At 44.6% G+C, this 26,995-nt stretch overlaps 1 protein-coding gene across 1 annotated transcript in view; it reads left to right on the top strand.

Moving 5' to 3' along the window:
- Window positions 1-26,995, top strand: part of NRP1 (neuropilin 1) — a 186,358-nt gene that overhangs the window by 85,111 nt on the left and 74,252 nt on the right. The window contains exons 6-7 of the mRNA XM_066585201.1: window positions 11,761-11,916; window positions 13,576-13,742. Of these exons, the coding sequence (XP_066441298.1) occupies window positions 11,761-11,916; window positions 13,576-13,742 (323 nt within the window). The remainder of the gene's footprint in view (window positions 1-11,760; window positions 11,917-13,575; window positions 13,743-26,995) is intronic.

The raw sequence follows: 26,995 nt of genomic DNA, 5'->3' as shown, positions 1-26,995 counted from the left end.
GAAGACATAAGGAAATCCTGAGTTAAGGTCAGATACTGTGAGTTTATTATTATGTGTTCACAATCACCTATCTACTCCATTATCTGACTTTCAACACCATCGTTCATTTGTGCTATGAGATTACCATCAGCCCCTCCTGTCATATATTGGTGAGTTCCTGTTCTTGCATTTTTGTTACCTACTAGTTTTGACACCTGCTTTATGTTATTGCTCATTTGATTGTCCAGTTGAGACATAATTTGACCCTGTGGAAAGTCCTAGAGGTATCTGAGTACTGAGAGACACCATTAATAGATGGGACAGGCAACTTCTATAGGTGAAGTCCAGTTCTGCCATCTTGCGTCCAGCCAGCGTCGTCACTAATTTATATGGGGACCAAACAACCAGCCCCAATCCTGTTTGCCCACTCCTTCGTTAAGGAGATAAGCTGGTGCCAGATGTATTATACAAGCATGAAAGTTCGTGATTCCATGACTTGGAAGCCGAGCTCCGAGGTAGGACAGATCTGTATATGGACAGTGTAGCTGGTATCTCCACAAGTTGGATCTGTCAGAGTTCCATATCAAGGTGCTCATCTAACAGTAAAAGGTGACCTTTCATCCAGCCCTCAGCCAAAGCCGCATCTCTGGATGTTTATGCATGCTCCCATCTCGCTGCTGCACAGTGTGCGGCTCAACAACAATCTCAGTTCTATTTTACCTGTGGCTCACTTTTGCTGATAGTTAATTAACTAGCGTGATATTCACTTGATACTCCAGCATGCATTATTCATGGACTCCAGTGCAGATATTTGCATATAACCCTCGGGGTCTCATCTAAAAAATATTATTGCTGGGATGAGGTCGTAAGACTAAGGCAGAGGATGAAGCGTGACCTGTAAAAAGGCAGAAGAAACAAGCAAACACCCGCACGTCCTTTACTCTAAGGTCAGGCGGGGAGCAGAAGTGCGCAGGAGCCCCGCTGCCTCATTCAGCTAAAGATCCCTTCTCCGAGCTCCATGGCGTATTATTTTACACCCGCAGCCGTAGGTCTCCACTGCAGCAATCTGCAGCAGCCATATTAATTAAAGCTTCTCACCTCATGCTGGAGCCGGAATACATCACCGGCACGCCAATCACACATCTAAGGTGGAAAACAGGTAGCCATTGTCATCACGCCAGCGAGCCACGGCGGCCAACGCTGGATGGATAGATAATCCACTCACAGGTTATAAGCTGGGCAGGAAGGGACCAGGTGAGTGGAAATAATGGCAAAGAATGTGAGGATAGATAGATAGATAGATAGATAGATAGATAGATAGATAGATAGATAGATAGATAGATAGATAGATAGATAGATAGATAGATAGATAGATAGATAGATATGAGAGATAGATAGATATGAGAGATAGATATGAGAGATAGATAGATATGAGAGATAGATATGAGAGATAGATAGATAGATATGAGATAGATGGATAGATAGATAGATAGATAGATAGATAGATAGATAGATATGAGATAGATAGATAGAAATGAGAGATAGATAGATATGAGAGATAGATAGATAGATAGATAGATAGATAGATAGATAGATAGATAGATAGATAGATAGATATGAGATATAGAAGGATAGAGAGATAGATAGATAGGAGATAGATCGATTAGATAGATAGATAGATAGATAGATAGATAGATAGATAGATAGATAGATAGATAGATAGATATAAGATAGATAGGTATGAGATAGATAGATATGAGATAGATAAATAGATAGATATGAGATAGATAGATAGATAGATGGACATGAGATATATAGATAGATAGGTATGAGATAGATAGATAGATAGATATGAGATAGATAGATAGATAGATAGATAGATAGATAGATAGATGGACATGAGATATATAGATAGATAGATAGATAGATAGATAGATAGATAGATGGACATGAGATATATAGATAGATAGGTATGAGATAGATAGATATGAGATAGATAAATAGATAGATATGAGATAGATAAATAGATAGATATGAGATAGATAAATAGATAGATAGATATGAGATAGATAGATAGATAGATATGAGATAGATAGATAGATAGATATGAGATAGATAAATAGATAGATATGAGATAGATAAATAGATAGATATGAGATAGATAAATAGATAGATAGATATGAGATAGATAGATAGATAGATAGATAGATAGATAGATAGATATGAGATAGATAGATATGAGATAGATAGATAGATATGAGATAGATAGATAGATAGATAGATATGAGATAGATAGATAGATAGATAGATATATAGATAGATAGATGGACATGAGATATATAGATAGATAGGTATGAGATAGATAGATAGATAGATATGAGATAGATAGATAGATAGATAGATGGACATGAGATATATACACTACCGTTCAAAAGTTTGGGGTCACCCAAACAATTTTGTGTTTTCCATGAAAAGTCACACTTATTCACCACCATGCGTTGTGAAATGAATAGAAAATAGAGTCAAGACATTGACAAGGTTAGAAATAATGATTTGTATTTGAAATAACATTGTTTTTACATCAAACTTTGCTTTCGTCAAAGAATCCTCCTTTTGCAGCAATTACAGCATTGCACACCTTTGACATTCTAGCTGTTAATTTGTTGAGGTAAGCTTGTGAAATTGCACCCCACGCTTCTAGAAGCATCTCCCACAAGTTGGATTGGTTGGATGGGCACTTCTGGCGTACCATACGGTCAAGCTGCTCCCACAACAGCTCAATGGGGTTCAGATCTGGTGACTGCGCTGGCCACTCCATTACCGATAGAATACCAGCTGCCTGCTTCTGCTGTAAATAGTTCTTGCACAATTTGGAGGTGTGTTTAGGGTCATTGTCCTGTTGTAGGATGAAATTGGTTCCAATCAAGTGCTGTCCACTGGGTATGGCATGGCGTTGCAAAATGGAGTAATAGCCTTCCTTATTCAGAATCCCTTTTACCCTGTACAAATCTCCCACCTTACCAGCACCAAAGCAACCCCAGACCATCACATTACCTCCACCGTGCTTAACAGATGGCGTCAGGCATTCTTCCAGCATCTTTTCATTTGTTCTGCGTCTTACAAACGTTCTTCTTTGTGATCCAAACACCTCAAACTTGGATTCATCCGTCCACAACACTTTTTTCCAGTCTCCCTCTGTCCAATGTCTGTGTTCTTTTGCCCATCTTAATCTTTTTCTTTTATTGGCCAGTCTCAGATATGGCTTTTTCTTTGCCACTCTGCCCTGAAGCCCAAAATCCCGCAGCCGCCTCTTCACTGTAGATGTTGACACTGGTGTTTTGCGGGTACTATTTAATGAAGATGCCAGTTGGGTACCTGTGAGGCGTCTGTTTCTCAAACTAGAGACTCTAATGTGCTTATCTTCTTGCTTAGTTGTGCAACGCGGCCTCCCACTTCTTTTTCTACTCTGGTTAGAGCCTGTTTGTGCTGTCCTCTGAAGGGAGTAGTACACACCGTTGTAGGAAATCTTCAATTTCTTAGCAATTTCTCGCATGGAATAGCCTTCATTTCTAAGAACAAGAATAGACTGTCGAGTTTCAGATGACAGTTCTCTTTTTCTGGCCATTTTGAGCGTTTAATTGACCCCACAAATGTGATGCTCCAGAAACTCAATCTGCTCACAGGAAGGTCAGTTTTGTAGCTTCTGTAACGAGCTAGACTGTTTTCAGATGTGTGAACATGATTGCACAAGGGTTTTCTAATCATCAATTAGCCTTCTGAGCCAATGAGCAAACACATTGTACCATTAGAACACTGGAGTGATAGTTGCTGGAAATGGGCCTCTATACACCTTTGTAGATATTGCACAAAAAACCAGACATTTGCAGCTAGAATAGTCATTTACCACATTAGCAATGTATAGAGTGCATTTGTTTAAAGTTAGGACTAGTTTAAAGTTATCTTCATTGAAAAGTACAGTGCTTTTCCTTCAAAAATAAGGACATTTCAATGTGACCCCAAACTTTTGAACGGTAGTGTAGATAGATAGATAGATAGATAGATAGATAGATAGATAGATGGACATGAGATATATAGATAGATAGGTATGAGATAGATAGATAGATAGATAGATATGAGATAGATAGGTAGATAGATAGATGGACATGAGATATATAGATAGATAGATAGATGGACATGAGATAGATAGATAGATAGATAGATAGATAGATAGATAGATAGATAGATAGATAGATAGATAGATGGACATGAGATATATAGATAGATAGGTATGAGATAGATAGATATGAGATAGATAAATAGATAGATATGAGATAGATAAATAGAAAGATATGAGATAGATAAATAGATAGATAGATATGAGATAGATAGATATGAGATAGATAGATATGAGATAGATAGATAGATATGAGATAGATAGATAGATATGAGATAGATAAATAGATAGATATGAGATAGATAAATAGATAGATATGAGATAGATAAATAGATAGATAGATAGATATGAGATAGATAGATAGATAGATAGATATGAGATAGATAGATATGAGATAGATAGATAGATATGAGATAGATAGATAGATAGATAGATAGATAGATAGATAGATAGATAGATAGATGGACATGAGATATATAGATAGATAGGTATGAGATAGATAGATATGAGATAGATAGATAGATAGATAGATAGATAGATAGATAGATAGATAGATAGATAGATAGATAGATAGATAGATATGAGATAGATAGATATTATTATTAGGCCTTTTGGTCAGTTTGAGAATTGTAGGATTTCAGTATTTTTTTTTAAATATAACATAATATGTTGGGCTGAAGGAAACAATGTCCATCCAGTTCAGCCTGTTTCTGCTCCCCTTTTTGATCCAAAGGTAGGCAAAAAAAAACAATTAAGTAGAAGCCAATTTACCCTCATTCTGGGGAAAAAAATCCTTTCCGACTCCATAATGGCAGCCAGAATAATCCCTGGATCAACCTCTGATAGTTCCTACCTCTCTGTAAGACCCGGATCACCAACCCCGCTGGTCACCTAATGTCTATATTCTGTAATATCACAGCGCTCTAGAAAGACATCTAGTCCCTCTTAAACTCCTCTATGGATTTTGCCATCACCACATCCTCAGGCAGAGAGTTCCACAGTCTCACTGCTCTTACAGTAAAGAACCCTTTTCTGTGTTGGTGATGAAACCTGCTTTCCTCTAGATGTAGTGGATGCCCTCTTGTTACTGTCGCAGTCCTGGCTATAAACAGATCCTGGGAGAGATCCTTGTATTGTCTCCTCATGTATTTATACATAGTTATTTAGTCGCCCCTCAGCCGTCTTTTTTCTAAGGTTAATAATCCTAATTTTGATGCCTCTCTGGGTATTCCAGTCCTCTCATTCCATGTATTAGTTGAGCTGCCCTTCTTTGTACTCCTCAAGCACTGCAACATCTTTCCTGAGCACCGGTGACCAGAACTGTGCGCAGTATTCCATGTGAGGCCTGACCAGTGCCTTATATAGTGGGAGAATAATGTTCTTGCCCATAGGTGTAACTTGAAGCTTCTGGGCCCCAATGCAAAATCTGCAACAGCGCCCCTAACTATAATGCTTTATTCATAGTATTGGGTTCTCTATATAGAAAGAAGAGGCTTAATGGGGCCCCTAAGGCTCCTGGGCCAAGGTGCAACCACATCCCTTATAGTTACACCCCTCTTCCCATCCCTCACCCCTATACCTGACACAATTGACCCCTCATGAACCTGTTCTGGTGAAGAGTTATACTGTTGTTCTTGAGGTCTTCCAGGATGGCGTCTCTCAGAAACCCCTCGAATATAAAAGTGAGACTTACCGGCCTGTAGTCACCAGGCTCCCTTCTAGACCCCTTTTTGTATATTGAAACCACATTGGCAATGTGTGAATCCAGCAGTACAACCCTGGTCTCAATAGTGTCCGCAAATATAAGAAATGGCGGTCTGTCTATCACGTCACTTAGTTCCCTTAGAACCCTTGGGTGTATTCCATCTGGGCCCGGCGATTTGTCGATTTTTAATCTTGATGTAGATCTTGACGTCTAAAATTAAGAAAAATGTCATAAAAAATGTATTTAACATAAAAACTATACAAGAGGCCATTTATGATGACACTTTCCCTTTAAAAGTGTCATTGTTTAATATATTACATTGTAGTACAGTAACAGAATGAAACAATGCAGACGACTTACTGTGAAGTCTAACAATGCCCGCACTCCGTATCCCGGCTCTGCTGCCATCAAGGAGCCGGAGAGTAATATTGAGAGTGAAATGTAATTTAGAGTATGACTACAGTTTGGGAGCGATCGCCTTGGCGTGACTTCAATGCTTAAGTCAATAAAATAAACACTCCTCTGAATGAAAGCGCAGAAAGCGCCGTCCTCCAATAGATGTTAATGCCACAGCAAATTAAACACTCTATTAATCTCTTTTATCTCAGCTTCCTCTGCATCTTGTCTAACTTTCCTGTCATTGAGACTTGCACTTCTCAAAGTAATGTGTACATATAAATGATGGAATGGAGCCCGTTACAATTGGACCAATCCAAACAGGAGCTGCGTAGAAAAAAAACGTAAACAGCTTAATAAAGCAATACTTCAAACGTAAAAGAGCGGTAATGCAATCAGGGAACAATCCATGCAGGATTTATCGGTGATGGAAGAGAAGAAGAACAATATTTCGCAGTCGTTTGTTGGTGTCTTTGCTATTTCTTTGTGATTTCCATATATATAGGGGGAAAAAGTTACAATTGCGCGCCCTTTATACGTCAGTTTGCTTTAGTTGTAATAGAAGTATACAGGTTGTTGAACGCCTGGCATTACTTTAGGGAAGTAGCGATTGCAGAGTGTTTTCCATTGTTTTCAGTGGCAAACCTCGCATTGCACTTGCGTGCCCCTCGCACGCCGCGTGATGCTTTGTCGGCCCCATTGAAAGCAATGGGAAATGCGTTCCAAGGGAACGCCGAAAGATGGGGCATGCCGCGATTCTTCCTGTGATGTAATGCGGGCAAAAATCACTCCTGTGTATGATCCCATTCAAAAGAATGGGTTTTATATTCGTGTGTCTCGCAACGTACAAATAGGGCCGCTTTAATTTATAAGAGTGTGTATGGAAGAGCGCTCACTGCGGAGATGTCAACACTGTGGTGGTCCTGCGGAATATTCTATAGTAGGAGGTCAATCTTCTCAGATATAGCCAGGAATGTATAGGTGCTCCAAAGAGATCTCATATCACTGATGAAACGGCAGCCAGAGGATACTCCATTCACAGAGTGAAGGAGACAATAAAATGGCAAGACAAAAAGAGAAAAACTCCTCAGCGCTCACACCAATGTAATGCATACAGGTATAGGTGAAAATGGATGAAACTTACTCGGTGGAGGCGCCTATAGCCCAGGCGCCTCCCAATCCAGGATTAGCTTGTCGCACGGGGATGAAAGCCAGCAGCAGCAGAGATGTTTTCACAACTTTTATTACGTGCAATCAAGGTACACAACGCGTTTCGGCCTGGAGGCCTTTTTCAAGTGTGACACTTGAAAAAGGCCTCCAGGCCGAAACGCGTTGTGTACCTTGATTGCACGTAATAAAAGTTGTGAAAACATCTCTGCTGCTGCTGGCTTTCATCCCCGTGCGACAAGCTAATCCTGGATTGGGAGGCGCCTGGGCTATAGGCGCCTCCACCGAGTAAGTTTCATCCGTTTTCACCTATACCTGTATGCATTACATTGGTGTGAGCGCTGAGGAGTTTTTCTCTTTTTGTCTTGCCATTTAATTTATAAGAGGGCGTTTCCATTCTGGCTACATGTGGCCACAATGAGAATACCCCCGATTAGAGGTGGCAGAATACAGCCGAGCGTGGTTGAGCTGTGCGGTTTCCATACCGCCTGCAAGAGTCAATAGGAGCTACTCAAACAATGCAGCACAGCGAGCTCCCGAATTACAGAAACAGTGTAACTCCCATTTCCATCTATGGGAGTTATGGAGACAGTGTAGCAGCACCTGCTCGGTCGTTTCCGTAAGTCCTCACCACCACATAGGGCAGGGTCAGTGGAGGCTACAGCTCCATAGGGGGACCCTGCAACTATCAGACTTTTAGGGACCTTTGACAAAGTGATCAAATAAGCCGTATGTATCCCAAAAAGGTACCAAGAAAGACTACAGCTCATCATACAAAAGCACCCCTCACAGAGCTCCGTCCATGGGGACAGAAAAATAAATTATGGGAAATTGAATGCAGCAATGTGAAAAAAATATATTTTCTCCAAAATATAGGAATTTAATTGTGCAAATGTGGAAACCCCTAAAAAATCTATCATTTTGGTATCGTCGTTTTATCACGTCATTTATGCTTCATGATTAGCGTTGTAAAAAAAAAACAATGGCAGAATTGAGGTGTTTTTTCTCTCTACTTCCCCCAAAAAGTAAGGGAATAAAGGTTCTACAATACATTATATGTACCCAAAACATGGTGCCATAAAAACTACAGCTCGCCGCGCAAAAAACAAGTCCGGCCGAGTACGGCCATTTAGACGGAAAAATTAAGAAAAAGTTATCTTCGGATGCAAATCCCCTCAACGATGTCCTTATGGCAAATATAGGCCGCACCACTGAGGGGTTAGTTTAGTATTTAACCCTTTGCAATCCAGTTTTGGACTCAGGGTTTCCTAGGGGGCTTTCTCTTTCTACCATTATACAATGGCACCATCTGCTGGCTAGAGCCAGTACTGCGGTATGTGACATGCTGGAGAGGCCCCCCGACAACAGAGCGGCCAGTAATGTACAGTAAGAATACCCTGCCAGACGTCTTCCGACATCGGAGCTGTACAGCCTTCAATCAGAATGTCTTTGGACGTCAGACAGTGGATTGGAAAGGGTTAAAAGCCTGGTTGTGCTTATATGACAACACTTCACAGGTGCTAAAATCATAACTTCTCCAATTATGGCTGGAAGTAATCAGATCCAACTCCTAGCCAACAGGAGCCGAGGGACTTTAACCTTTTGTTTGCAGCAGTCGATGGAAGAAGTGTACTTAGCAGTGAGAATTCATTGACTTTGCTAGCAGGACTCGGCTCCGCATCGTCCTCATCATATCTAGCTCTAAAAAGATGGAGACGGGGAGAAAAAAAATTATTTCAAAGGAAACGATGGATTTTTGCAATCATTTATGCAAATACTTGTTTAGTATTTAGAAGATGTCCGCTTCCCGAGTCGGCATATGGGGCTCCGGTTCGGCCCACAACACTAATCATGTGGCTCGGCCTGCTAAAAGGTCGGATGTTGACTTGCAGGATAGTGACCTTCCAATAGATGGCGCTGTGGAGGATTATTTCATCGCTCATTTACATAAATTTTTCCCAGGGAGCCTTGCATGGCTTATCAGTCTCTACACCCTTGTGGTGCTCTCCCCAAGGAGAAACCTGACCCCTCTTGATGAAAATGTCAGGAATCGTTCTGACCAACAGGCTGCACAGTCAGCTGAATACAACGCTGGAGCTCCAACTAACGCGTCCGAACGCACAACTCGCTGTTCCTCCGCACGGATGGTATAACAGCAGACAACCAGTTCCAGCGCCATTGTGTCTAAGAGAAACAGAAAGACTCCAGCGGGCAAAAGAGCACAAAACCTGTATCACTGAGGAGCGGGAAAACATCTCCAGGTCAGATGGGTCCAGATCTCTGTTGGTGATGGGAGGTCAGAATTTGGCGCAAGCAGCATGAATCGCTGACCCCTTCCTGACAGCTGGTCAGAACATGTCAGTACTGCCATCTAATCTGCGGCATCTACAAGAAGCTTCCTGTCCGCAGGGGCCGATATTCCTGCAGGAGGGTCTCATCACCAAGTGGGATCTACACCAATTGCTGCAGATCTGAAGGCCAAAGGAGGTGAACGCGCCACTAGATGGGGGCTGTTAAAGGGGCGGTCGGTGTACTTTCTTCATTTGTATGTCTCTGTTGATCAAGAACAAAGCTGCAGCTCCTTATTAACTGGCTGCCATCATGTTGTCTTTCTCAATAAGAGCCCATTCGATAAGCTGGAATGGAAAAAGACATATAAATATATGTTTATTATTAGCTACAAAGAACTAAGAATGAGATTAATGACTTCCTCTCATCTCTGACTGCACATTTGGGCTAAAGTTGTTAATTACAACCGTTAATAATAGAAGTAGTAAGACTGTTAGTGGATGATTAAACATTGCTCATAAGTTTCATAGATAAATAGATATGAGATACATAGATAGATAGGAGATAGATAGATAGATAGATAGATAGGAGATAGATAGATAGATAGATAGAGAGATAGAGAGATAGATAGATAGATAGATAGATAGATAGATAGATAGATAGATAGATAGATAGATAGATAGATATGAGATAGATAGATAGATAGATAGATAGATAGATAGATAGATAGATAGATAGATAGATAGATATGAGATAGATAAATAGATATGAGATAGATAGAGAGAGATAGATAGATAGATAGATAGATAGATAAATAGATATGAGATAGATAGAGAGAGATAGATGGATAGATGGATAGATAGATAGATAGATAGATAGATAGATAGATAGATAGATAGATAGATAGATAGATAGATAGATAGATAGGAGATAGATAGCTATAAGATAGATATGAAATAGATAGATAGATAGATATGAGATAGATAGATAGATATGAGATAGATAGATAGATAGATAGATAGATAGATAGATAGATAGATAGATAGATAGATATGAGATAGATAGATAGATAGATTTGAGATAGACATGTATATGCTTTATCCACCACAGATCAATATTAGCGGGACAGGGAATGCCCTTTCAGAGACTTTGAATACTTCTTTGTTTGCTGTCATCTTGGCGGCTCCCGGCTGTATAATAATCACAGACACAGCAGAGCGCTGAGATGTCCGGGGGGCAAAATTCAGACAAACTCCATGTAGACGTCCCAGATAATTCCATGAACATTATAACCAGCCAGTCACAAATAGGCTCTTCAGTCACAACTCCCGACCCAACAGGCTTCTTCTGTTCCTCTTTCAATGGAGGACTTGTTTATATATCAGAGACGGTACCTGAGTTCCACCGCCGACAACCCCGTTTTTTATGACTGGGTCTGAGTGTATTTCTTCTGTAAGGAAATAAAAGAGCTTATTAAGAGGGTTCATATTAATAAGAGATGGCCAATCGTATTGTGTGTTATGGCCACCGGCGGCGGTTGGTTGCGCTCTCTCACCTCCCCGTGGCCAATGGCATCCTTCTGCCCACCATTCCCCCGGGTTCTGCCCATAGGGCAGGCACACATTCTTGGCCTGCCTATTAGAGTGCCAGCATGCATCCAGCCTCCTCATCCTCAGCATATCCCGGTCATTTCAGGGTTACCCCCCCACCACCCCCACTGGAAGGACCTCAGCAAAAGGTTCCTTGTGTTCTAAGTGAAGGTGTTCCTGTTTTCTGCTCGCTATTCTTTTTTTGACCTCCTAGGAGGCGTCACTAAGGGGTTAATGGATATTGTATATTTCAGATGCTGTCGCTGTTTGTACCATTTCTTAGGTAATGGAGGGTCGATGACCTGTTGCTGCGGCTGATCATGCCGGGAAGCGGTTCCCCGACCCTTCTGCCCGCCGCGGGGGGCTCATCACGTCTCTGCATTTCATACAATAGCTGATAGAGGGGCTGCAAAATAATTTTTTGCCATTTTTTGCTAACCTATATTTTTTTTTTCTCGCAGTGGGGCCTCACATTGGACGTTACTGCGGGCTGAACAACCCGGGAAGAGTGCGAGCCTCGTCTGGAATCATGGCCATTGTTTTTCATGCGGACAATGCAATCGCAAAGGAAGGATTCTCTGCAAACTACTCCGTACTACAAAGCAATGCAGAAGAAGGTCAGTACTGCGCCATAATCTGTTATGTGTTCTTCTGCACGGTCACATGACACATCGTAGAAGCGTCCACATAAATCACATCACATAAGGAACATTACACTCTCCTCATGTCCTGCATATGAAGTAGTAGATATATCAGGGTAGTGCGGCACACGGACAGCCGCTTCGCTCTCTGCTCGCAGGGCTCTGGTTGACAGTAGTTAATAGGCTCACTTTTTCCCATGGGGCATTGCCTGGACATAAGCCTCCGTACACCCGCTGACTCTGTCCAGATATATGTGCAGTGAACGGATACTTTGTCCCATCCAGCAGCGTTGGACATCCTTTGGCCTTCAGAACTGCAGCAAGGAGTCTATCCGCAGATATCAGAAGACCCAGGATGTGCAATGATTTCCTTTCCCCACCATCACTGCACCTCCACCAGTTGACAGGAAGGGGTCAGCGATTCATGCTGCTTGCACCAAATTCTGACCTCCCATCAGCAACAGAAATCTGGACCCATCTGACCAGGAGATGTTTTCCCGCTGCTCAGTGATACAAGTTTTGCGCTCTTTTGCCCGCTGGAGTCTTTCTGTTTCTCTTAGACACAATGGCGCTGGAACTGGCCGTCTGCTGTTATAGCCCATCCGTGCGGAGGAACAGCGAGTTGTGCGTTCGGACACATTAGTTGGAGCTCCAGTGTTGTATTAAGCTGACTGCGCAGCCTGTTGGTCAGAGCGATTCCTGACATCCTCCTCTGACCCCTTTCAGGGATAAGTTGCTTCCGTCTGGAGGATGCCCTTTCGCTGGATGCTTTCCTTAATCACGCCATTCTCGGTATACTCTCCACATCATTACATGAGAAACACACACCCCCCCCCCCCCCCCCCGCGGTTGGCAGTGAGACCCCGACTAGTCTAGCACCGATGACCGGCCTCATTGGAAGTCACTCCGATCGCTAGTTTTTCCCATCTAACGTGGATTCACAGTGAAACTGATCCGCGGAAAACTTGTCACATGACTTTATGCCGCCCTCCGGGGTCACGGGGGAAATTACAATACGGGGAAGCGCCAATCATGAGAGGGGGGCTCTAATAAAGTTTAAGGGATGGATGGATGGATGGATGGATGGATAGATAGATAATCCATAGAAGCGACTGGAGGCCATTATGTATCAATGATCAGTATAAAAATATAAACCATTTAAGCCTCTTTAATGAATGTTATTTGGGAGATTTGGAACTTTTGAAGGATTGGGCTGAGAACAACTGGAAACAATTCCGTGGCCTCTTTCAGTTGCGTTTCATTGTCATTGAAGATTACTGTGCCGCCCTCGTAGCACTTAGTAGGGCTAGTAGTATCCATAATAGCAGTAACAGCAAACCAGCTGAACTCCGAGCTCTCCATCGTGACCTTGTTGTAAGGTACATATCATATATTACTTTACACCCGCTGGCAGGTAAAGGGCGTCGGGATCGACATCCCTGCAATCCATAGAAGAATGAAATGCAACGTCTATTGGTCAGCGTGGACGACCCTCATAAAGCCACGTGTCCAATATGGCGGGCCGACTAACTGCTGCATGACTAGAGCTGAGCCGCTGACCCCTCCATGTTATAAATGTATCACAGGCGGCAGTTCAGCGACACGACTGATCGCATATATCATCTTCTTTTTAAGATTTTGTGTGCAAAGAAGCCCTCGGTATGGAATCTGGCGAAATAACTTCAGACCAAATCACCGCATCCTCCCATTACAGTACTAACTGGTCTACGGAAAGGTCAAGACTCAACTATCCTGAAAACGGATGGACGCCTGGAGAAGACAACGTTAAAGAATGGATACAGGTATGTACATTTATAGCATGCCAAACAGATAAGATACATTTGGTTTGTAATGTTCTCTCGTGACTTAATGTTGTGGCCCATGGCTCAGACCTATGGAAATTACCTGTGGGAGAACTGCAAGAGACTCATCAGTGCCTACAATGCCTCCGCAGGTAAACTGTAGCATTGCACCCCGAAATCAATGGGATGTTCATGTAATACACAGACATACTGGGTCCTCCAGAGCAAATAACACCCTTTGTAGCCATTATAAACTTTGGTTCATAGAATTCTAGAATGGTAGAGTTGGAAGGGACCTCCAGGGTCATCGGGTCCAACCCCCTGCTCAATGCAGGATTCACTAAATCATCCCAGACAGATATTTGTCCAGCCTTTGTTTGAACACTTTCATTGAAGGAGAATTCACCACTTCCTGTGGCAACCTGTTTCACTCATTGATCCCCCTCACTGGCTAATATCTAAGCTGTGTCTCCTCCCTTTCAGTAGAAGAAAAAAGAATCACAGCAGCACTCCAAGGATTCAGCCACACCGCTGGTGCAAGGCACTATGCAATAGCCTAGTTAGGGTCCCGACTCCCCGGGTCCACCGTTGGTCATCAATATAGAAAGGAAGAACCAGGCAGCATTCATTAAAATCCTCTTCTTTATTGAGACATGAGGAAGCAAGCAGCCACGTATCGACCCTGCACTCGGGTCTTTATCAAGCTTTATCCCTTTCAGTTTCATCCCATTGCTTCTAGTCTTTCCTTGTGCAGATGAGAATAGAGCTGATCCCTCTGCAGTGTGACAGCCCTTCAGATATTTGTAGACAGCTATTAAGTCTCCTCTCAGCCTTCTCTTTTGCAAGCTTAACATTCCTAGATCCTTTAACCGTTCTTCATAGGACATGATTTGCAGACCGCTCACCATCTTGGTAACTCTTCTCTGAACTTGCTCCAGTTTGTCTATGTCTTTTTTAAGGTGGGGTGCCCAGAACTGGACCCAGTATTCGAGATGAGGTCTGACTAAGGAAGAGTAGAGGGAATAATGACCTCACATGATCTAGACTCTTAATATATCCCAGAATTGTGTTTGTGTCAGAACCTGCAACTCTCGGGGCCGCCGTGCCCGCACCACCGGTCCTGCCACCCGGGCTACAGGAGTGCGGCGTAGGGGAGCCCCGGTTCTGGTGATCTCCCCGGGCCGCTGTAAGACTGGTCGCCGCCGGGTTGCTAGGGAGGCAGCTGGTGCTTCTAGTCACTTGACTACCAGGCTGGCTTCCCTAGTAACGGTCTGTGCTGCAAGACTGGGGGCGTGCCCCCAGCACCTCCCTGATTAGCCCTGCTGCTGTCAGGCTCCCCGCCCCAATCAGCTTCTGGGGCGGGAGCACTGACAGCATTTAAATATGTGTGTTTTCCTTTCAGGCCTTGCCAGTGTTAGTTTGGTTCTCCAGCTGCACCCGCGTTTATCCTGACTGCTCTTGTGACCTCGGCTTTTCTGACACCTGCTTTTGGACTTGACTACGTTTTGCCTGACCCCTCTGTACTGCGTACCCTCTTGTTGCCTACCCGGATTGTCTGACCATTCTACCGTTGTTTGTCTCAGTGTCTGTTTGTCTCCCGTGTCCCGCTTCCCTAGTGAGGGTAGGGACCGTCGCCCAGTTGTCGCCCTGGGGGTTAGCCCAGGGGGGCAAGTAGGCAGGGACAGGGGTTGCGGGATATCTCAGGGACCCCCCATATCCCGGACACTGTCCTGACAGTAACACTGGCCGAACGAAGGTCAGACCCTTGCATCCGCCCGGCGACTTTGAGCCCCTCGATGGAGGCCGTGGCGGCTGTAGCGAACCAGGTCCAGGTCCTTACGACCCTTGCCCAGGACCTAACCGCCCGCTTGCAGCCACGGGAACAAGTGGCAGCTGCAGGCCCCATGCAGCCCTCGTCCGCTCCAGGAACAATGTCAGAACCTCGAGCCACGCTTCCGGATTGCTTCTCCGGAGAGAGAGATCAGTTTTTTGCATTTAGGGAGAGCTGCAAGCTCTACTTTGATCTCCGCCCCCACTCCTCTGGTACTGAATACCAGAAAGTGGGAATCGTAATTACCCGCCTGAGGGGAGAGCCCCAAAATTGGGCTTTCTCGCTACCAGCTGGCTCTCCAGCCCGACTATCCCTTGACGCCTTTTTTTCCGCCCTGGGTCAAATTTATGACGAACCCGACCGGGCGGGCTACGCAGTCTCCAAACTTCTGGCCCTGCGCCAGGGTTGTAAGATGGCGGAGGACTACTGTTCCTAATTTCGTCAACATTGTACGGAATCCCGGTGGAACGATGCCGCCCTAAAAGACTTATTTTTGACCGGCCTGTCTGAGGGTCTCAAGGACCTACTTGTGGCCCACCCAGAGCCTAGAACTCTGGAGCAAGCCATGTCGCTGGCTATTCGAGCCGACCGACGTTTGAGGGCCAGACACGCCGCTCGGACCACCCCACTCCCCACGTCTACTTCTTCGACTGACCCGACCTTTTACCCTCCCACCACCGAGGCCATGGAGCTGGGAGCCATGACCCCCAAGCAACGACGGGAACACCGCCTGAAGAAGAACCTCTGCTTCTACTGTGGGGAGCCGGGTCACCGCATTGCTACCTGCGCTAAGAAGCCACGGCAGGAAGAACTCCCGCTCCTAGGCAGTCGTCGGGGGGACTGTCTAGGAGCCAAGGTACTCCCTGTGTTGTCCAAGATGTTAGTGCCTTGCACCCTAGAATTTCATGCTTTCCACCGCACTGGGCAAGCCTTTGTTGATTCTGGGGCTGCGGCTAATTTCGTTAACTTTAATTTCGTTGCTCAACTGTCCGGAGTTTTGTTACGTTTAGAGACTCCGATTCTGGTTTCAGGAGTGGACTCCACTCCATTGCAAGCAGGGGTGGTTAATCTGGTTACCCCTGAAGTAAGGTTTACGATAGGAGCCTTACACGTGGAAACCTGCACCTTTCTAGTGATGAGAGATTTGTCTGTGGACGTCGTCCTAGGCCTCCCCTGGCTCCGGGAGCACAACCCGGTAGTAAATTGGGACACGTTGGAACTGGTAAAGTGGGGTCCCCGCTGTGTCAACCACCTTTGTGCGGTGAAGGTGGGAATCTCCACCTGCGAGGGGACCCCCCTACCAGAATACCTCTCCGAGTTTTCTGACGTGTTCTCCAAACAACTATCTGAAGCTCTGCCCCCTCATAGGGAATGGGACTGTAAAATAGACTTGATTCCTGGGGCCAAACTTCCTAAGGGCCGCATTTATAACGTTACGGTCCCAGAGAGAGAATCCATGAGGGACTACATCCACGACAGTCTGGCCAAGGGGCACATCCGGCCCTCAGAATCCCCGGTGGGTGCCGGGTTTTTCTTCGTTGAGAAGAAGGATGGGGGTCTCCGGCCCTGTATTGACTATAGAGAGCTAAATAAAATCACAGTCCGAAACCAGTATGCTCTTCCACTCATTCCTGACCTCCTCAACCAGGTCGCTGGTGCCCGATGGTTTTCTAAACTTGATCTCAGGGGAGCATACAACCTCATCCGCATTCGGGAAGGGGATGAGTGGAAAACCGCCTTCAATACGCCCCTCGGGCATTTTGAATACCTAGTTATGCCTTTTGGATTGTGTAACGCCCCCGCCATTTTTCAGGGGTACATGAACTCAGTGTTTCAGGATATCATGGGGGTGTTCATGGTTGTATATCTAGACGACATTTTGATTTTTTCCTCCGACTTGCCGAGTCACCATACTCACGTTCAGACTGTGCTAGCTCGACTCAGACATAACAAGCTGTTTGCTAAACTCGAGAAATGTGTTTTCGGGGTACAAAAGATATCATTTTTGGGGTATATCATCACGCCATGCGACTTCCAGATGGATCCTGAAAAGGTGAAGGCCATCACGGAGTGGGCCCAGCCAGGGTCGTTGAAAGCCCTTCAACGCTTCCTCGGCTTCGCCAACTACTATCGCAAATTCATTAAAGACTTCTCCGTGGTGGCTAAACCTCTAACTGACCTCACCAGAAAGGGGGCAGATGTGAGGACCTGGTCTTCTGAGGCTCTGAGGGCCTTCGATACCCTAAAGGCGGCGTTCTCTTCTGCACCTGTCCTAGTACAACCGGATCTGTCCAGCCCTTTTGTGGTGGAGGTAGATGCCTCTGAGTTTGGTGTGGGAGCGGTACTGTCCCAAGGTCCCTCCACTCTCACCAACCTTAGACCGTGTGCCTATTTTTCTAGGAAGTTTTCTTCCACCGAACGGAACTATGATATAGGCAACCGGGAATTGCTGGCGATTAAGTGGGCTTTCGAAGAGTGGAGGCATTTTTTGGAAGGAGCCCATCACCAGATCACGGTACTCACAGACCATAAAAACCTCACCTATCTAGATTCCGCTAAGAGGTTAAATGCTCGGCAAGCCCGCTGGGCCTTGTTTTTCTCTCGGTTCAATTTTGTTGTTACCTATAGACCCGGTTCTAAGAATGTCAAGGCTGATGCCCTGTCTAGGAGTTTTGGTTCTCCGGAACCTTCCGAGCCGGAGCCTGAGAGCATTCTCTCCCCTGGGGTGGTCCTCGCTGCTGTCTCCTCCGACCTTTCACCTCTCATTTACGCCGCTCAACAATCGGCTCCTGAAGCCCTTCCGGAAGGTAAATTATTTGTCCCGTTATCACTGAGATTGAAAGTGTTAGAGGAGACACATGCTTCAGTCCTAGCTGGACACCCCGGCATCAGGGGTACTCTGGAGTTAGCGGCCAGACTCTATTGGTGGCCGCACATGGCCAAGGATGTACGGGTATTTGTGTCCGCGTGCCCGGTTTGCGCAAGGGGGAAGAACCTCAGGAGACGTCCTGAGGGGCCTCTTCTGCCCTTGCCCATTCCGTCCAGGCCATGGTCCCATTTGTCCATGGATTTTATTACTGATCTGCCATCCTCGCTGGGGAATACGGTCATTTGGGTAATAGTTGACCGTTTCTCTAAAATGTCTCATTTTGTTCCGCTTGGCAAGTTGCCTAACGCCAAACTTTTGTCTGAGATGTTCATCAAGGAGATTGTTCGGTTACATGGGATCCCCGAGGATATTGTGTCAGATAGAGGGGTTCAGTTCGTCGCTCGCTTCTGGCGAGCCTTCTGTAAAAATCTAAACGTTAATTTGTCCTTTTCCTCCGCTTTCCATCCCGAGAGTAACGGACAAACGGAACGGATGAATCAAGAACTTATCCAGTATCTGCGACTGTTTGTCTCTGATAACCAGTATCAGTGGGCCAACTACTTACCTCTCGCCGAATTTGCTATTAACAACCATGGTAACTCGTCGACCCAACTGTCACCTTTTTTTTGTAACTATGGGTTTCATCCCCGGTTTTCGCTTTCTACTCCTTTTGTCTCGAACAATCCGGCCGCTGACATATCCGCTGAAGAACTGTGCACAGTTTGGGCCCAGGTTCGTAAGAACCTTCAGGGTTCCCAAGAGAAACTGCGTAAATACGCAAATAAAAGACGGACTATCTCTGCACCTTTTGTGGTCGGGGAGCAGGTTTTATTATCATCCAAGAATCTGAGACTTAAGGTTCCCTCCCTGAAACTTGCTCCTCGGTTCATTGGCCCATTTACGGTTTCTCAGGTTATCAACCCGGTGGCATATAAGTTGGCACTTCCTGACCCCTGGAAGGTCCACAAGGTTTTTCACAAGAACTTGCTTAAGAAGTATGTGACTCCAGTTCTCCCCACCCAGAACCCACCTCCTCCCTCTCTGGTACAGGGGGAACTGGAGTATGAAGTAGAAAGGCTTGTGGATGCCCGACGGGTTAGAGGTGGGCTGCAGTACCTGGTCCACTGGAGAGGATTTGGCCCTGAGGATAGGACGTGGGTCCCTGCCAGGGACGTTCATGCGCCACGCCTAGTCCAGTCATTCCACAGGGCTTTCCCGCTTAAGCCCGCACCGGGCCATGGGGGTCCGGTGTCCCCCCGTAGAAGGGGGGGTACTGTCAGAACCTGCAACTCTCGGGGCCGCCGTGCCCGCACCACCGGTCCTGCCACCCGGGCTACAGGAGTGCGGCGTAGGGGAGCCCCGGTTCTGGTGATCTCCCCGGGCCGCTGTAAGACTGGTCGCCGCCGGGTTGCTAGGGAGGCAGCTGGTGCTTCTAGTCACTTGACTACCAGGCTGGCTTCCCTAGTAACGGTCTGTGCTGCAAGACTGGGGGCGTGCCCCCAGCACCTCCCTGATTAGCCCTGCTGCTGTCAGGCTCCCCGCCCCAATCAGCTTCTGGGGCGGGAGCACTGACAGCATTTAAATATGTGTGTTTTCCTTTCAGGCCTTGCCAGTGTTAGTTTGGTTCTCCAGCTGCACCCGCGTTTATCCTGACTGCTCTTGTGACCTCGGCTTTTCTGACACCTGCTTTTGGACTTGACTACGTTTTGCCTGACCCCTCTGTACTGCGTACCCTCTTGTTGCCTACCCGGATTGTCTGACCATTCTACCGTTGTTTGTCTCAGTGTCTGTTTGTCTCCCGTGTCCCGCTTCCCTAGTGAGGGTAGGGACCGTCGCCCAGTTGTCGCCCTGGGGGTTAGCCCAGGGGGGCAAGTAGGCAGGGACAGGGGTTGCGGGATATCTCAGGGACCCCCCATATCCCGGACACTGTCCTGACAGTTTGCCTTTTTGGCTGCTGCATCACATTGTTGACTCATGTTCAGTCTATGATCTATTAGTACACCCAAGTCTTGTTCACATTCGCTGCTGCTTAGCCCAATTCCTCCCATTCACTTTTCTTGCCCAGATGTAGGACTTTTAGAGATGAGCGAGCATACTCGTTAAGGGCAGATACTCGAGCGAGTACTGATCTTTTCGAGGATCTGCCTGCTCGTCGGAAAAGATTCGGGTGAGCGGTGGGTTGCAGGAGTAAGCAGGGGGGAGAGAGAGAGATTACCCCCCCCCCCCCCCCCGTTCCCTGACGACACCCTAATCTTTTCTGACGCGCAGGCAGGTACTCACAAAGGATGATACTCGCTCGAGTATCTGCCCTTAACGATTATGCTCACTCATTTCTAAGGACTTTGCATTTCTCCTTGTTGAATACTATTCTGTTAGTCAACTGTTCGAGCTTTTCTAGATCTTTTTGAATCCTCTCTCTCTCTTCCCTAGTGTTATCTATCCCTCCTAGCTTTGTGTCGTCGGCAAATTTGATCAGTTTCCCATCAATTCCTTCCTCCAGATCATTTATAAAAATGTTGACCAACACTGGGCCTAGGACAGAGCCTTGTGGTTCCCCACTTGATACATTCTTCCACTTGGATGTGCAGCCATTTATGACCACTCTTTGAGTACGATCACTCAGCCAGTTCTGAATCCACATAACAGTTGCCTTGTCAATCCCATATTTGGTCATTTTTTCAGTAAGTATGGTATGAGATACTTTGTTAAATGCTTTACTAAAGCCAAGATATACTATATCCACCGCATGTACCTGATCAACCCAGTCGGTGATTCTGTCATAGAAGGAAATTAGATTAGTCTGGCCTGACTTGTTTGTTACAAACCCATGCTGGCTCTGGTTAATTACTCCATTTTTACCCAAGCACTTGCATACATGCTGTTTAATAATTTGTTCACAGATCTTCCCTCGTATAGAAATCAGGCTCACAGGCCTGTAGTTTCCTATGATGGGGGGGAGGGTTGAGAAAACAGGAGCAGTGGGGGATGTGAGTATGGCATATCTTTAGGGCTTATGGCGGTTGCGCCTGCCCTACGGCGATTGTGCCTGCCTTATGGCGATCGTGCCTATGGCGACTGTGTCTACTTTGCAGACTTTCAGGTATTACATTTTTGGCTTTTTCAGTGAATAATGTCTTTGTTGTTTTCCTCACCCCTGAGATTTTATGTAATTTATAGTGAGTTAGCCTAGGTACTGACGGACGCGGTGTTACCTCAACGCGGCTTGTCAGCCTCTGCGTTTTGGCCAAAATGCAGTACCAACACCCGCAATTTATTAGTATGCATTAGTATTTTTGTATGTAGTTTGCTAGAGTTGTTGGGGAAGCCCAAGATGTCAGCCAGTGTGGGCCACCTTGGACATACAGGGCAACCCGCTGTTATATCAATGAGGGTTGATATTCTGTATGGTGGCTATTAGTATATGCAGTCGCTCCTCCCCAATCTGGGCTGGGTTGAGTGGGTGACTGCATATTAGCCTGCAATGGACAAGTTGCTCCCCCACACCATTGTCTGTTGACTGCATATCTTTAGGGCGTATGGCCGTTGCGCCTGCCCTACGGCGATTGTGCTGGTGGCGATTGTGCCTGCCTTATGGCAATCGTGCCTATGGCAACCATGTGGCACGATCGGGGGGTGACAGAACAGGAGCGGTGGGGGATGTGAGTATGGTTTCTTTGTTGTTCCACCAATTGGGACCCACTGATGACCCCTTTTACCTTGTCAGTTGTTTTTGAATATAGTCTAGTTGCAGGTCATTTCAGAGAAGAGGGGGGGAGGGTCATAATGAAAATCTGAATATCGTCCCTATCGATTCCTGGTATCACACTTGATGTCCATCACATGTATGATATTTGTTTATGCCCCATCTTCCCATTTCTAGTGACTGTCGGGGAACACAATCTTGTTTCTTAATGGTTTAAACTCGGTGGAAAGCTGGAGTTTTTTAGCGAGGTGGTGGTGGCTGGGCTGATGTAACCGTCGTCTCTCCGGGACTCGAACTCTCGGCCTCTTTATAGATATGAGAATAGTTAATCAGAGGGAATAAAAAAACACATATAGAGCTTCTGAAAATATGTTGAGATGCTAAAATCTGGAGATTATACCCAACACAAAAGAGGCCGATCACACTGGGAGGCAACATGCCAAGCAATTACTGGCGGGATATTTGCATATTACATCATATGCATAAAATAGAGGATGCAAAGGATATTTTAATTAAGATTTTTAATTTAGGTGCCCCCCGCTGTGGAGGTATTGCGACCATATCTTAAGAATCTGTCACTGTGGATGAAAGGTCTGCTTCTACTTCTATATATTATTAATCACTTGGTGTATCTTTATTTTGCTACAATGTTACAAGTTACATTCATCCAAAAACATGATGATATTTCCCCACCATTGCGGAGGGTTAGTTATGGTGAAACCCACTCGTAAGATCTGATAATGGGAGGGTCAGACGGCTCTTATATGTTTTTGGGGATGGCTCAACTTTCCCTGACGGGGAAAAGAAGGATCGGGCATACTGAATGTTACCAGCTGATCCTTGTGTTCCTCAGGAGATAAGCCAATGTGAGAGGTGTCTTGTGGCGGGTCGAGCATTCACATGCTTGGGGTGGGGATCTTTTGACGTCTTTGGGGCCATTAATCTAGGTCTCTCCTAATGATATCCATGGTTAAAGGGAACCTGTCACCATTTTTACACCTATCAAACCCCCTTCACCATTATAAAGGTGATAAAATAGGCATTTTATGCTCACGGAACTTCTCATCACATTTTTCTCTCATACCATAATTTTATGTACGTGAATAGCTACATTCATTGGGGGGGGGTTCATGTGACAACACAGCGAAGCCTTCATGTAGGTTGGATGAAACAGCACAAATGTATGGCCTGTATCCAACCTACATAACTCGTCATTTATGCCTTTAATAATGTTGGTGTTCCTTCCAAAACATCCAGCACCCCCCACTCAACATATCTGATGGATGAACTATATCTATCTATCTATCTATCTATCTATCTATCTATCTATCTATCTATCTATCTATCTATCTCATATCTATCTATCTATCTATCTATCTCATATCTATCTATCTATCTATCTATCTATCTATCTCATATCTATCTATCTCATATCTATCTATCTCATATCTATCTATCTATCTATCTATCTATCTATCTATCTATCTATCTATCTATCTATCTCATATCTATCTATCTCATATCTATCTATCTCATATCTATCTATCTCATATCTATCTATCTATCTATCCTATATCTATCTATCTCATATCTATCTATCTATCTATCTATCTCATATCTATCTATCTATCTATCTATCTATCTATCTATCTATCTATCTATCTATCTATCTCATATCTATCTATCTATCTATCTATCTATCTCATATCTATCTATCTCATATCTATCTATCTATCTATCTATCTATTTCCTATCTATCTATCTATCTATCTATCTATCTATCTATCTAATATCTATCTCATATCTATCTATCTATCTATCTATCTATCTCATATCTATCTATCTCATATCTATCCATCTATCATCTATCTATCTATCTATCTATCTATCTATCTATCTAATATCTATCTCATATCTATCTATCTATCTCATATCTATCTATCTCATATCTATCCATCTATCATCTATCTATCTATCTATCTATCTATCTATCTATCTATCTATCTCATATCTATCCATCTATCATCTATCTATCTATCTATCTATCTCATATCTATCCATCTATCATCTATCTATCTATCTATCTATCTATCTATCTATCTATCTATCTATCTATTTCCTATCTATCTATCTATCTATCTATCTATCTATCTATCTAATATCTATCTCATATCTATCTATCTATCTATCTATCTATCTATCTATCTATCTATCTATCTATCTATCTCATATCTATCTCATATCTATCTATCTCATATCTATCCATCTATCAATCTATCTATCTATCTATCTATCTATCCATCTATCATCTATCTATCTATCTATCTCATATCTATCTATCTCATATCTATCCATCTATCATCTATCTATCTATCTATCTCATATCTATCTATCTCATATCTATCTATCTATCTATCTATCTATCTCATATCTATCCATCTATCATCTATCTATCTATCTATCTATCTAATATCTATCTCATATCTATCTATCTATCTATCTATCTATCTATCTATCTATCTATCTATCTATCTCATATCTATCTATCTCATATCTATCCATCTATCTATCTATCTATCTCATATCTATCTATCTCATATCTATCCATCTATCATCTATCTATCTATCTATCTCATATCTATCTATCTCATATCTATCTATCTATCTATCTATCTATCTATCTATCTATCTATCTATCTATCTATCTATCTATCTCATATCTATCCATCTATCATCTATCTATCTATTTCCTATCTATCTATCTCATATCTATCTATCTATCTATCTATCTATCTCATATCTATCTATCTATCTCACTGGTTTGTAGGGGGATTAGCAGGTTATATAATCTGCTGTTGTTATTTTTTGCTGCCCCTCCGTTCTGCCAATTCCAGGTTTGTTTTCGACCATCATTGATGGCCGGAAGCAAATGTCCTAACAACCTAATGCACCCTGTCCGCAGCTCTTTGATTGGCCAGTGCTGATCACATGAGCAGCTCAGACCAATCAGAACTGTTGTACTGCTTTAGTAGTCTTATACTACCTCTGGGAATTAGGTTGTCTGATGATTGTGTCGGCCATCTAAGATGCCTGAGACCAATAACTAGAACTGGTGGCTGGAAGGGACAGCAGAGAAGAACAGCTGCAGATAATACCGCCCCCCCCCCCCCCCCCCCCACCCCTTCCCTCCTGGGAAACCGGAGGGTCCCTTTAAGGAGCTGTAACACCCGTGCGCCCCACATACTTTCCATTACTATGCCTTCAGTCCGTTGTGTGTCAGAAGTAGAACAGTATAGAAGACGGTGGCCGGCGTCCCGGTTTGCTCCTACCTGGCTCGTGCGCTCATCCCCGCGCGTCTTATAATATCTTAATGAAAGTGCATTTCACTACATCTTTACTCACCGACCATTAATAATAGGGAGACATAAAAATTTAACAAACGCGTCCGAGCTGCTCTACATCGAAAATGACAGCGGAACAAGTAGTCAGGGAGATGAGGCATCGGGGCTGACGGTCCGTCGTAGATCTTCCCAAAGAGCCTGAATGTGCAATGAAACACTTGAGAAACCGCATCATAGCGAAACTGTAAACACCGTCCTGCTGAAGTGAAGGCGATGAATAATGGATGGTCAATCAGCAGATCTCCCAGCCGTTACACGGCTTTCTGCAGCAACTCTGCCCACTAAAAATGTCATCGGTCTCTGCCAAATAACACGGCATTCAGCCACAATTACTCACTCATAAAGTCCGGCCGGCGTCCCTGGGAAAACGCGGAATGTACTGGAAGCGCGGAGCGTGTTCCTTATTTATGAGATGATTCCTCACTGTCAGCATCCGCCGCCTTATTTCCATCCTGGGCCAACCGGCTGTAGTGCGACGCGGCGGAGCGAGACCGGGAGGAAACCCCACGGCAAGATGGCAGAAATAAAATATGGTAAAAGGGAAATAGGAGGCACCAAGTCTGTTAACAAAAGGCAATTATAGCTGACATATAACAGATATGTTGTGGGCATGCACCGTGACGTATATAGCGATCAGTGTGCAGCGAGGGGAGGAGGTGAGCTGTAACCTCTCCTCTAGCAAATGGTTGGTCCTGTGTTATCTATATGTAGGTGTCAATTCTCAGTGTAATCCGGTCTGTGCAGGGAGGAGAGGAGGTGAGCTGTGACTATTGTGAACGGTGGACCCTGTATTATCTATATATAGGGGTCTCTTCTCAGTGTAATCCTGTCTGGACAGGGAGGGGAGGAGGTGAGCTGTGACTATTGTGAATGGTGGGTCCTGTGTTATCTATATATAGGTGTCTCCTCTCAGTGTAATCCTGTCTGTACAGGAAGGGGAGGAGATGAGCTGTGACTATTGTGAATGGTGGGTCCTGTGTTATCTATACATAGGTGTCTACTCTCAGTGTAATCCTGTCTGTACAGGGAGGGGGGGAGGTGAGCTGTGACTATTGTGAATGGTGGATCGATCCTGTTTTCTCCATATATGGAATCTACTCCGCAACAAATAGCTGCGGGTGTGAAGGTAAAAAAAAAAATCCGAAACACTACTAAATTGGGGTCTATAATAAACTGGCCATTCATGTAGTCTGGCATTACGGATTGCTTTAGCTGTTTGTTAATCCCAGTCCGGCTCCAGAACCCAACTCTTGGCTTCTATTACCTGTTGAAAATTCCATCCCTACTAACAAGTCATTGTGAAGATTGTGTGAGTGTTCCGAACATGAAGCTACAATGTAGCGGTGCGCACGCCTTACAGACACCCGGCTACATGCCGGACGCCATACTCTAATCAATATTAAGACAACCTGCTAACATTTTCCCAGTAATTCAGGGGGTGTTTTGCAG

Source organism: Eleutherodactylus coqui, chromosome 12 (assembly GCF_035609145.1).
Source record: "Eleutherodactylus coqui strain aEleCoq1 chromosome 12, aEleCoq1.hap1, whole genome shotgun sequence".
Classification (NCBI taxonomy): domain Eukaryota; kingdom Metazoa; phylum Chordata; class Amphibia; order Anura; family Eleutherodactylidae; genus Eleutherodactylus; species Eleutherodactylus coqui.
The sequence above is the reverse complement of the archived record's forward strand: the minus strand, read 5'-3'. Positions and strand labels throughout refer to the sequence as shown.